Raw genomic sequence first — 14,056 nt, forward strand, 5'->3', positions numbered from 1 at the left:
CCATGCCACTAGAGAACTAAACTGGCTAGAATTTGCACATTACCTACATTACACACAACTTACCTTTGCCCATAAACTCATTTATAAACCCAAGTGCTGCCCTTCCCTGAAAAATATCATTGAACCTTACGTCCAGGGTTGCCAGATTTCCAGCAACGCAGGTAGGAACAAAAAAAAAAAAGGTCTCTCACGTCAAAGTGAAGACCAAAAAAAAAAAAAAAAAAAAAGTCTTCGGCGGCAACTGAAGACCAAAAAAAAAAAAAAGGTTTTTAATGCGGAACATAGTTCCGCATTAAAGAACTAAAGAACTGAGCTCACTCTGCCTGCAATAAACACGGAGCTTCTCGTGTTTAATGCATTGCAGTTCCGCATTAAACACGAAGCTCCGTGTTACCGATTTTGATTGGCCTATGCGGGATATGGGCCAATCAAAACACGGAGCTTCTCGTGTTTAATGCGAACACAAGAACTCCGTGTTTAGCAATTTTGATTGGCCCGTATGCCAGGTATACGGGTCAATCAAAAAAACAAACAAAGTGGAGGCTGGCCGGGATTTAAACCGGCAGGACGGGACTCGGGATCAGGCTACTGATCTCGGGACAGTCCCGCCCAAATAGGGACGTCTGGCAACCCTGCTTACGTCCCATCCAAAAATCTACGCTCTAACAACAAACACCTACGCAAAGTATCAAAGCCTAGTAAAAGAGCAGGTAACTGCCTCTATTCCCATTCCATAACTAAGCTGTGGAATGGCCTCTCATCATCAGTTACATGATCTCCTTTAAAAGAAAACTAAAACAACATCTCACTGATAACTCCAGCTGCACATGCAACACATATCCACAACCTCCTTAATCTAGCAAAACTGTTTCACGTAGCAAATATACTTATGTATATGTTATACTGTTACACCATATGAGTTATCCCTAACCTTTAGTATCATAGTCCACACATCAATACAACCATCTTAACACATTTTCTCTTCTCTGTCACTTTCTACTTTGTTTACTACAATTAAATGCATGTTACCTATACTCTACATATTCCCACCACCTAGCTATAAGATTCTAACTATATCTATTTTACCTTTAAGTTTAACTATTTAATTCTACCTTCCCACTACACTTACCTTTCCCTTTTCCTACCCCCCCAAAAAAAAACAAGTGAGCTGTATTGTTAAATATTTCTAACTGTATAATTTTCCTACATGCTAATGTTCCATTCTTACTGTATTGTGCCTTTTTACAACACATGTGCTGTTTAGTTTTCTGTATTATTTTACTTGCTTTATAAGTAATTGTTTCCTTACAGATTCATGTAATGATTTTCATGTCACTTGGAGCTTTTCTCCCCGGACCTCCACTAAAAGTTGGTCTCAAGCCCAGTGGACTTTCCTGGTCAACAAATGTCAACAAACCAACAAAACAAACAGATGATAGAGAACATAGCACAAGGGCATGAGAGGTGAGCATCCTGTGTGTCCCAACAACTTGCTACTTGCCCTTACTATGCCCCAGCAAGAAAAAGCCTGGAGTCACTACTGTCCATACCTCTGATATGCCTGGAGATCACCCTGAATTCTGACCATGACCAGAACCCATTGAGAGATCTGCCTTTAGCCAGCACAATCTCACCTGTTATGATAAGGCTCATACTCCCTGACAGGTGCCCAATCAAGTAATCAAACTCTGGTTACCTAGGCTATGGTTAGGGCTTTATCAGTTTATTTTACCACAGAGACTAGTAAAATATTAGTATCTATTATTTGTCTGGTAAGACCTTTCCACATGTATTCTTGATTTTTTTTTAATGTCTGCTTTATTTATTCTCTCCAGGTGTATCATCTGTATTTTAATCAATTTGTTTTCTGTAACTAGATCATGTGTGACATTCTTCTCACCAGTCTGACGAAAATAAAATAAAGTCATGAAAATCCTGTCATGCTCAATCAGTTTTCCTTGTAAATATATCAATTAATAAAAATGCATAAACAGATTATGCATTAGAAGGACCATCCATTTCATAATGTTTAGTGTTTTCAGCAGAAGAGTTGTATTGCATAATCTCTGCATTGTGGGGAATATGGAAAGCATATTACATGGTTAGCTTTTTTTGTGGGTTAACACCTTTAAATAATTGTATGCTTAATAAAACAAATTTGAACTATTTTACTATTATTCTTCATTGGCTATTTCAAGCTTCTTTATCACCTCAAGAAAGTGCATTTCCAAACATCAGATGGAGAAGACTTATTTTTTGATGAGAACGGAGATGTAGTTGTACGTTCTGATATCGTTAACTGGCAGCTCACTCCAGATGGTGTCATGAAAAGCCTAACCGTGGGATGGTCTAAGCCTTATACCCTGCATGGTCAACAACTCTTTGTTAATAACAGTGCTGTTGTGTGGAGTGGAGGACACTTTGAGGTTTGATGGCCATCATTTTTGTATAATTATTTTACATGTTAATTGCTTCATACTCTTTGCTTTTTATTATGTTTTATAATGAGAAACTGCTAGAGAGTCGTAGGTATGCAACGTTAAGTCAGTGAAATGTCTGCAAATAATAACCCATCCATAAGGTATCCGATTAAAAAATGTTACAAATAAGTGATTGTAATATGCAATTTTTATTTTCTTCCAGCTAAGGATAGCTTCAAAGTCTATGTTTCTGTTTTTTCTGCAGCTTAAATATGCATTTTCCCCTATGAACTGTAATAAAGGAACAATGATGCTATTTTATTGTCAGACTGTGTTGTTCAGAGATTCATAGGTTGATAAGTAAGTACTAGGCAATCAGTCTTCAGGCAATGGCAGGCCTAACCAATAAATAATATTCAAAAGTTCCCTACAGCTTTGTACAGGGTGATACAAGAAAGACTGGGAAAAAGTCAAGTTTGCTGATCCAGTTATCTAAGTTTACCTGGAAGTTGACGAGGGTGCAACACTACTTGACTTGTAGAGAATTTTTGATGTAAATATGGGGAATATGTTGGGATATGAATCACTCACACCTTCTTCTTCTTCTTTCAGCTGTTCCTGTTAGAGGTTGCCACAGTGGATCATCTGTTTCCATTTCTTCCTGTCCTCTGCATCTTGCTCTGTCACAACAACCACCTGCATGTCCTCTCTCACCACATCCATAAACCTTATCTAAGGCCTTCCTCTTTTCCTGTTACCTAGCAGCTCCATTATTAACATCCTTTTCCCAATATATCCAACATCCATCCTCGGCACATGTCAAAAACCAATGCAATCTCTCCTCTCTGGCTTTGTCTCCAAACCATCTAACTTGAGCTGACCCTCTAATATATGCTTCCTAATCCTGTCCATCCTCATCTCACCCAATGCAAATCTTAACATCTTTAAGTCTGCCACCTCAAGCTCTGACTCCTGCCTTTCTGACAATACCACCTTCTCCAACCCATATAACATAGCTGGTCTCACCACCCTCTTGTAGATCTTCTCTTTCACTCTTACTGGTACCCATCTGTCACAAATCACTCCTGACACTGTTTTCCACCCACTCCACCCTGCCTGCAGTCTCTTCTTCACCTCTCTTCCACACTAACCATTACTCTGAACTGCTGATCCCAAGTATTTAAACACATCCACCTTTGCCAAATCTACTCCCTGTCATTCACACACATATATTTTGTCTTAGTCCTACTGGCCTTCATTCCTCTCCTCTCTAGAGCATATCTACACCTCTACAGGATTTCCTCAACCTGTTCTCTACTCTCACTACAGATACCAATGTCATCTGCAAACATCATAGTCCATGGGGACTCCTCTTTGATCTCGTCTGTCAATCTGTCCATCACCATTGCAAATAAGAAAGGGCTCAGAGCTGATCCTTGATGTAATCCCACTTCCACCTTAAATACATCCATCACTCCTACTGCAGACCTCACAAGTGTCACAACTATCCTCATACATATCCTGTACCACTCTTACATACTTTTTTGCCACTCCCGACTTCCTCATACAATACCAAAACTCATCTCTACGCACCCTACCTTATACTTTCTTTAAGTCCACAAAGACACAATGCAACTTCTCCTGACCTTGTCTATACTTCTCCATCAACATTCACAGAGCAAACATTGCATCTGTAGTGCTATTTCCCGGCATGAAACCATACTGCTGCTCACTAATCATCACCTCCCTTCTTAACCTAGCTTCCACTACTCTTTCCCATAACTTCATGCTGTGACTGATCAATTTTACACCTCTGTATTTACTACAGCTCTGCACATCTCCGTTATTCATAAAAATTGGTACTAAGGCACTTTTTCTCCACTTCTCAGGCATCCTCTTACTTTCCAAGATTTCATTAAACAATCTGATTAAAAACTCCACTGCCATCTCTCCTAAACACCTCCATGCTTCCATGGGTATGTCATCGGGACCAACAGCTTTTCCATTTTTTATCCACTTTATAGCTCTCCTTACTTCCTACTTGCTAATTTATTTTATTTATTATTTATTTATTTATTTATTTATTTATTTATTTATTTATTTATTTATTTCCAGTTTGATTACCAGGGAAGTCCACTGGACCTAGAGAGCCCATTTTCAGTGGAGGCCCTGGGAGAAAAGCTTCATGAAACAGATTACAGTAAAGATAGCAGTCCAATAAAAAAATAAAAGTACAAGTACAAATACATATCAAATAATACAAAGTGTGAGCAATATTGACCATAGTGGAAAAATATCGTGCAGATACATGTTAACAAATTCACACAGTTAAAGTCAAAACTCAAAAGCTATTTACAACCTTTACAGAGTGTGAGAGATTGTATGGGAATTAGCTATAGAAGGTTATAGCCAGCTATAAGGTGCTTAGGAACTCAGGAGGATATCCTCCCAGGGGCTTTTATTAAAGAGTTCTAGGTAGGGATAATGTAGTTACATTTCCATTTGGAGGAGAGGTAGGTGTAAAGCTGAGTTTTGAAGTTGTTTGTCTTTGACATTGTCCTTAGTGTGAAAGGGAGAGAGTTCCATTTCTTACCTAAGGAGAAGGAGAGGAGAAGTTGTCCAGCAGGATGTTTATGTTTGTGTTCAGATCTGAGAGTTCTATTTGGGGTGTATGGGGAAAGGTGTTAGTTAGAGTGGGGCATTTGGTTGGATTAAATATTAGTCTATGTGCTGTAGTGAGCTGGAGGAAGTCCAGGTAAAATGTGAATTATAACCAGTTGAGGAATTGGAGGGTAATACAGTGATGAGTGGAATGTTTGGCTTTGGTGATAAATTTAGAAATTTTTTTATAACAGCTTTCAAGTATGGAAGTGATGGTAGAGGATAGGATAGTTAGTATAGTTAGTAGCAGTGCACAGTACAGAAGGGAGGGAAGGAGGTAAGAGGAGGCCAGAGTATGCCTGGTAGATGTAGAGAGGAAGTGGTTGTTCCTGTATAGCATACCTAGTTTTTAGTGGGTTTTCTTTATATTTTGCTCAATATGGATGTCGAACGTTTGGTATTTGTCTATAGTTACACCTAGTAGTTTGGAAAAGGGAACAACTTCGATCAGAGAGTTGCTTTGGCTAAGGACTTGGAAGGAATTTTTATCAAGAGAAAGATTTTGAGGGTGTGAATATTAGTATTTTAGATTTGTTAGCATTGAGAGAAAGGTGATTTTGGCGCATCCAGATCTCAGTAGTTGAGAAGGCAGTCTGAGTTTTAGATAGGAGTTCAGGGAGGTTAGAGGCAGAGCAGACAAGTGTAGAGTCATCTGCATATTGGATGACTTTGGCATTACAGATAGCAGAGTGAAAGTTATTGATAAAGATATTAAACAGCATTGGTCCGAGGATGGACCCCTCTGGTACTCCAGTAGTTGTGGGTAAGAAAGGTGAGGTGCCTTTTTTCCATTTCACAGCCTAAGATCTATCTGACAGATAGCTTGAGAACCAAAAAAGAGTGTTTTGGGAGAGATTTAGGTTTGAGAGGTGACTTAGCAGGTGCTTATGGGAAACAGTATTGAATGCTTTAGAGAGATCTAGGAGCACTGTGGATACTAAGTACCCAGAATGCACTGTGGATACTAAGGTCCCAGAATCTCAGGCTTGATTGACAGTTTCTAAGAATGAGAGTAGAGCAGTTATGATGCTATGTCCTGGTCAGAAGCCATGTTGGGTAGGGGTAAGAAGTTGGTTTTTAGTCAGAAAAGGCATACTTTGGAGGTGGATGCATTTTTCTAGGATTTTGGAGATTGGAGAGAGAAGAGCTATAGGACGGAAGTTTGAAATGTTAATGTTTTTGCCTCCCTTGTGAAGAGGAAGAATAAAGGCAGAATGCCGGAGTTTAGGGACATAGGATTCCTTTATGGATCTATTAATCGGGATACTAATTGGGAGAGCTATACCATCGGCAGCAGACTTGAGAAAGGAAGAGGGGATGTTGTCAGGTGCATTGGAGCAGGGTTTAAGTTTGGATAGAAGTCTTTTTATGTAGTTAGGGGAGACAGGGTTAAGCTCAAACATGGGGGGAAATTATATGGTGACTTAGATGAGATGGAATGTAGGAGAGATGGGTCGTTGTTGGGAAAAGTTTTCATTAGGTCGAATATTGACTCCATAAAGAAAGAGTTGACTAGTGAGGCTAATTCAAGGTCAGATTTACTTGGGTCCGGACAGGGGTTATTTTTGGAGCCTGGGTCGAGGAGTGAATTTATGGAGTTCCAAAAAAAAACTAGGGTTTTGAGGATGGTTGGACTGGAGCTTAGTGTAGTAGGATTTTATGTCTTTGAAGATTTGTTTTTTTGCAAAGTTACAGAGCTGTGTATATTGGAGAAAGGTTTTGGGAAGTTTATTCTTTTGGTAAAGCTTCCAGGATTTGTCTCTTTGATGCATAATTTGCTTTGTTCCTTTGGTTAGCCAAGGGGCAGTTATAGTTTTTATTCTTTTTTTCCTTGGTGGAGCTGGGGAGCCAAGGGGCAGTTATAGTTTTTATTCTTTTTTTCCTTGGTGGAGCTAGGGAGCCAAGGGGCAGTTATAGTTTTTATTCTTTTTTTCCTTGGTGGAGCTGGGGAATTTAGAGCATCTAGGAAAGTAGAATTAAAGTGGTCTATGGCTTTATTGAGTGGAAGGGTTTTTAGAATGTTCCAATTCATTTGTTTGAGATAGTTAGAGAAGGTTTTGGGGTCAAATTTACTAAGGTTGCTAGTCTGAATATATTGATGTTGGTGTGGATGGGACATGGTTGCACGGTAAATAAAAGATGGGAAGTGGTCACTAATAGAGTCAGGGATGGTGCTAGAGTTTGTAATTTTATTTGGATGGGTGCCTAAGATCCAGTCAAGAGTGGATCCTGGGGGATTTGTTTTATTGGGTCTGGTGATGGAGTAGGTTACTTGACTAAAGTTAAAAAGGTTAATGGACAGGGAGGGTATGGGACTGTTGATTTTATTCCAGTCGATGTTTGCATCACCTAGTATGTAAGTTTCAAGGTTAATTTCAGCTGAGGCCCATTGGAGTATGTCTTCAAGGGTTGAGATGTTATTTCCTGGTGGGAAACAAAGGGTGATGATACAGAGGCTTTTGTGATTATTCATTTTTAATAGACTGACTGTTAGTTCTGCACTGGCGAATTTAAGAATGGGTTTTGGTAGGGGAATTATGGTAAGTAGATTGGAATAGTTTAATGCAACGCCTCCACCTTTTTTCTTTGGGCGGTCACATCTAAGAGTGTGAAATCCAGAGGGTAGGATTTCAGAGTCAGAGATGTGGGGTTTGAGCCAAGTTTCAGAGATGGCTACGATGTCAGGTTGGTTATGACTTAGCCATGCCTGAAACTGATTTGCTTTGTTGTTGAGACTCTGGGCACTGAGTGTGAAAAATTTAAGAGTACTGTAGGGGATGAAAGGTTAGAGGAAGGGGGAGGATAATTGTTATTTGTGGGTGGGTTAGGTCCGTGGTTGGGGTGAATGTCTCCAGCTACGATGAGGTTATTGAGGGAAGTTATTTTAGTGTGTTTTGGTTTGGATTTAGGGTATTCTGAATGGTCTAGTATTTGTTTAAGAGTAAGTGTCTTAGCAGTAGTGGAAATAATTTTAGGATTAAAAAGGTGCAGAGGGCTGAACTGAAACATAGAAAAGAAAATGGAAAATAAATGATTATTTGTCCGTTGCACTAATCTGCAAGCTAATCCGTTGCACTTCATGATTCACTATCCCCACATCATCCAACATTCTTTCTCTCTCATTCTCTTCATTCATCAGCCCCTCAAAGGTCTCTTTCCATCTGCTCAACATACTCTCCTCACTTGTGAGTATATTTCCCTCATTATCCTTTATCACCCTTACCTGCTGGAACATCTTTCCCTGCTCGGTCCCTCTATCCAGCCAATTGGTACACCTCCTTTTCTCCCTCTTTATTGTCCAACCTTTCATACAACTCTCCATATGCCTTATCCTTAGCCTTCACCACCTCTCTCTTCACCATATGCCTCATTTCCTTATACTTCTGTCTACTTTCTTCATCTCTCTGACAGTCCCACTTCTTCTTCACCAACCTCTTTCTCTGTATACTCTCCTGTGCTTCCTTGTTCCACCACCACGTCTCCTTGTCCTCCTTCCTCTGTCCAGATGTCACACCAAGTACGTTTCTAGCTGTCTCCCTTACCAGCTCTGCTGTAGTTACTGAGCTATTCGGTAACTCTTCACTGCCACCCAGTGCCTGTCTTAACTCTTCCCTGAACTCCACCTTGCAATCACCTTTATTCAACATCCACCATTTGATCCTTGGCACTGCCCTCACACTCCTCCACCTCCTCTTGATCACCAACATCATTCTACAGACCACCATCCTATGCTGCCTAACTATATTTTCCCCTGTCACCACTTTACAGTCTCTAATCTCCTTCAGACTGGCCCTCCTACATAGGATATAATCCATCTGTGTGCATCTTCCTCCACTGTTGTACATCACCCTATGCTCCTCCCTCTTCTTAAAATATGCATTCACCACAGCCATGTCCATTCTTTTTGAAAAATCCACTACCATCTGACCTTCTGCATTCCTCTTCTTAACACCATACCTACCCATCACTTCTTCATCCCCTCTGTTCCCTTCACCAACATGCCCATTGAAATCCGGTCCAATCACCACTGTCTCACCCTTGGGTACATTCACCAATACTTTATCCAACTCACTCCAAAATTTATTTCCTCATCCATGGCACCCCAACTTGCGGACCATATGCATTAGCAATATTCATCATCACACCATCAATTTACAACTTCATAAACATCACTCTATCCAACACTTTTTCTCACCCCCAAAACACTATTGGCATACTGTTCCATCAGGAAAACTCCTATCCCATTTCTCCTCCCATCCACACCATGACAGAACAATTTGAACCCACCTTCGATACATCTGACCATCCTCCACTTCCATCTGGTCTCTTGCATGCATAATATATCCACCTTCCTTCCCTCCATCATATTAGATAGCTCTCTCCCTTTACCAGTCATACTGCCAGCATTCAAAGTTCCTATCCTCACCACTACTCTCCTACCTTCATACTCTCTTCCTGCCTTAGGGCATGCCTTCCCCCTTTTCTTCTCCTTCTTCCTTGGCCAACAGTAGCCCGATTTCCACCAACACCCTCTTGGCTATCAGTACTGGTGGCAGTCATTGTTAATCCAGCCTCAACCAATCTGGTATGAAAATCTGTATATCTGTATTGTTGTCTGCCTATGTCATTTGGCAAAAGTTTTACACTGGGTGCCCTTCCTGACATAACCCTCCCCAATTATCCAGGATTGGGAAATGGCACAAAAATGCACTGGCTTGTGCAGCCCCAGTGACTGGGGCTGCACTCACACCAATGTATCCTGTTTATCTGTTGATGAAGGTGTAGTACCTTTAACTGGTATTTGAGGAACCATTTGTTCTGTGAAGCAATAGGAATTCAAAGTGTGTTGGATCTTTCATAGTTTGAAAGGCTAGATGAAGATCCCCACAGCAGAGTTTATTGGTAACTGAGTACATAAAGAGGGCTGCTAGTCTGTCCTAAAAATTAAGGTTTTTGAGGCCACTGACCTTTTTAGTGAAGAATCTCTGGGATGTCTCAATCTGAAAGATATGCTTCAACAAAGCATTATACTCAGTATTAGGCTTGATGGGAGATTAGAAAAGGGGAACTAAGACTGTTTCACTTCCAGAGTAGATGCCTTTGGAAATAAGATGAGCCAGACAGACATATTTCCAAACTATTGATGAGAGTTGCTGGTCAAAACATAAGATATTATTAATAAGAGTGCTTAGATCACAGTCAAATTTGAGGAGTATATCACCTATATGGTATGGGAAAATGTTTTTTTGCCAAAATTAACTACACTACATTTTTTTCACATTTAATTTCAGATTTTCAGATCACTGTTGTTCTTGCATGATTGTTAAACATACTATAACTCATGATGGAGTACTTGCAAGTCAGCAGAAGACTAAATGACATTCAATTTATAGTTGTCTGCAAAAGCTGGGTAACCACAGGCCATGAGGGTTTGCCTGAAATTCTGAGAAATAAATGCAGAATAGGAGAGACTCAACACTTAGCCCCATCGTTCATGATCAGTAACTTTTTTGTTTTCAGAAGTAGCACCTTTGAGTCCAACCACATGGGTGCTGCCAAACAACCAATTAGGTATTGAATGCACACATAAAGGTTTAGATTTACATTTTGATTTACAACTCTGTCAATAGTGCCTAAATGAGGAATAGTTTTAAAGGTCTTGGTGTAGTCAGAATATGCTGTATGTATTGCATAACTAATATCCTCTACTTCTGTGATTTTTACAAATGCATTATAAGGATAAACAGGCAGGATCATTCTTTGTCAAAGCCAAATTGATGAGAATCTAGGATTTGGAGGTTTTCAACATCCTCTAATGAGGTCAAATATAATACGTTTCACAAACTTACATGTGAGGCTAGGGAGACTATTATTACCAGGGTCTGTGGTTGGACCACCATGTGTAACAGTGTTACAATGGCTATTTTCCAGTATTTAGGAATGTAACCATTGCAGAGGCTTAGATTAGAAAGGTTAAGTTGGAGTTTAGATAGACAAAGGAAACTAAAGTAGATAGACTACATTAGAACTGATGCCTGCAAAACTACATCGGACAGATTGTGCTCACCCAGGCATAGGCTGGACACACTGTACATCGGATATAGGAAACCCAATTACAATGTATAAAAGGAAGAACACAGTTATCAACATCTGCACAGGTGGATGAGTAAACACGTGTGGATGACTTTTACAAGGAGATGTGTGAGCGCAGAAAATAAGTAGAATAAAGAGTGCAATTATGTGTGTGCAGTGACAGGGGTTGGAGGTTATGGACAAGCTCCTTGAACCAGACAGTCAATACACCAACCAGGTGTGCAGCCATACTGGATCTACTCCTCACTAATATGGGAGAGTGCTGCACACCCCCTACTGTAATGCCTTCCCTGGTAAGGTCAGACAACAAAATGGTCTCCTTTGAAGTAAAAATAGAACCTGGACCTCCAGCTAAACCCGGAATATTCACAAACTTCTCTAAGGCTAACCTCCTGCTATTCAATAACAACCTGGCAAAATTTCAAAACCCCATACACCCTGAGAACACTGCTGCCTATGCAGGACTGTACACAAACATGTTAATAGCTGCACAGAGGTAGCTGTACCCACCAGAAAGAAGTACAGAACTAACTCAAAAAACAAGCCACCCTGGTGGAATCACAAAATCAATAGGCTGTATAACAGAAGGAAGAAAATCATGGCAAAAATTAGGAGGTGCAGCACCCAGCAGGGTAAAATCACTCTCATCAAACTAAACAAACATCTCAGTGGACAAATAAAGTATGACAAAGCCAAATTTGAAATGAATTTGGCCTCCCACACCAAGGACAACCACAACATATTCATTAGCTATGTCTGCAACCTCAAAGGCAATACATAATTGTGTGCACAGCTCATTGTAAATGGAGCCACCTATACTGAGCCAAAAGATATTGCAATCCTAACGGCAGATAAAGTCAACTCCAACTTTATTCCTCTCTCCCCCTCAACCTTCCCTCAGTAAATACCATCAAATATAACTCTCCTTACTGTCACTAGGGAACAAGTCCTTAATGCTCTTTCTAAGGCCAAGAACACTGCATCAATGGGCCTACACAATATCTCAGGATGCCTTCTAAATAGCACAAAACATGACCTATAAGACTCTCTGGAATTGCTATTTAACTATAGTCTCCAAACAGGCTTCATGCCTCATGAATGGAGAACAGCAGCAGTCATCCCTCTGTACAAAGGTGGGCCATCTACAGACCCTGAAACTACACACCCATAAGACTCACTAGTCTTATATGTAAAGCCATGGAAAGAATTACCAAGGAAATGATCAGTAGTGATATAGTAAACCTCCAGACACTGGATCCAATCAAGTTTGGTTTTGTCAAGGGCAGATCATGCTTACTCAACCTGGTGGACTTTGTAGAGAAGGTCACCAAAGCAATGGATGAGTGCAAAATGGTTCACACTGCCTACCTTGACCTGGCCAAGGCATTTGACATAATACCCCACTCGGGCATTGTTGACAAACTCAGGAGGTTAGCTACCAACTCATATGTCACCCAGTGGATAGCCAACTGGCTCAAGGCCAGGACCCAGGAAATTAGAATTGGAAGTCCACCTCTACAAAGAGGCCAGTCACACATGGACTCCCTTGAAGATCAGTCCTTGGACCGCTCCTTTTTGCCATTTAGTTCTCTAAAGTCAGGACCAATGTCAGTGGTATCTGGCTGATTACATTTGCAGATAACTGCAAATTAGGAGCTATCACTGAATGCCACACAGACACAAATGTTCTCCAAGAAGGGCTGATGCAGACAAACTGGTATCAGAACCATGGACTAAAACTAAATGCCAAGAAATGCATAATAGTATCCTTTGGGAATTCATCCATCCCTTGTAACTATCATATTGACAACACACCCCTTAGAGTTGCCACAGTAGTCAGGAACTTAGGGATGCACATAGATAGTAATCTAGCCTTTGACCATCATGTGTCTACAGTAGTCAGGAAATCATTCTATGTTGCGCAACTTATAAACAAAGGTATGGCATCTAATCCAAGGAAGTTATTGTTCCACTGCATTCGGTATTCGGCGTTCATCAGACCAATCATTGAGTATGATGCCCTCTTTGGTATGTACCTAGATAGGCATATCCAACAACTGGGATGTCCACAGAGGTTCTTCACTAAAGAATACAGGGCTTAAGTAAAATGTCCTGTGCAGACCTCCTCAAGGCTCCAACCCTGTATTCTGTCTCCTACAGGCTTTTGAGGGGAGACTGATGGCTCTGCACAAACTCTGGGTTGTACCCATTGACAGACTAAATTCAGTGGAAGTCTGGTAACCATGTCTCCACTGAGAAACAATGATCACCATCTATGTATCCCCCTGTTCAATGATGTTAGTAGTAGATCCTGACATGTCTGTATCCCCCTGTTGAATGATGTTAGTGGCAAATCCTGACAGGGATCCCCAAACAGGATTATCTCCTACAATATCTCGTTTGTCTGTTTAGGAGTGCTGCTCTCCCCTGACTCATTCCCAGTAACCCATCATCCCTGTGTTGTATTTCTACTGGGTGTGCACAGGCATATAGACAGTGTCCATGGCCTGTGTAGGGATTTCAGTGATCACATCCCCTGTGTCAAGAACACACATCTTACCCCTTGGCTGTGCCAGCTGTTGCATACCATCATCCATCGATGCATCAAATAATCCAACATCAGGCAATGTCAGTTCCACAGCAGTCATGCCAAATAGAGAATTACCAGTAAACACAACAAATCACAATGCCACATATAAATGAAACCCAGTTACCATCTGTGTACATTAAACTCAGTTATAGGAATCATAACTATAGAAAAATCACACAGTGAAATATCATATCTTGTGCAAGGAGTTGTGCTAGTGAAATTTCTGATGTTCCTGTATAACCCAAACAAACAACATTGCTAACTAGGCCAAGGAAGTATGAGTCAGGATGGA

The 14,056-nt window shown here is 40.6% G+C and overlaps 1 protein-coding gene across 1 annotated transcript in view; it reads left to right on the forward strand.

Annotated features, from left to right (window-relative positions):
* Window positions 1-14,056, forward strand: part of LOC122815564 (vomeronasal type-2 receptor 26-like) — a 134,360-nt gene that overhangs the window by 19,373 nt on the left and 100,931 nt on the right. The window contains exon 2 of the mRNA XM_044088166.1: window positions 2,199-2,426. Coding sequence (XP_043944101.1) covers window positions 2,199-2,426 — 228 coding nt within the window. The remainder of the gene's footprint in view (window positions 1-2,198; window positions 2,427-14,056) is intronic.

This window comes from Protopterus annectens, chromosome 1.part1 (genome assembly GCF_019279795.1).
Source record: "Protopterus annectens isolate FY-2018-M chromosome 1.part1, PAN1.0, whole genome shotgun sequence".
NCBI lineage: Eukaryota > Metazoa > Chordata > Ceratodontiformes > Protopteridae > Protopterus > Protopterus annectens.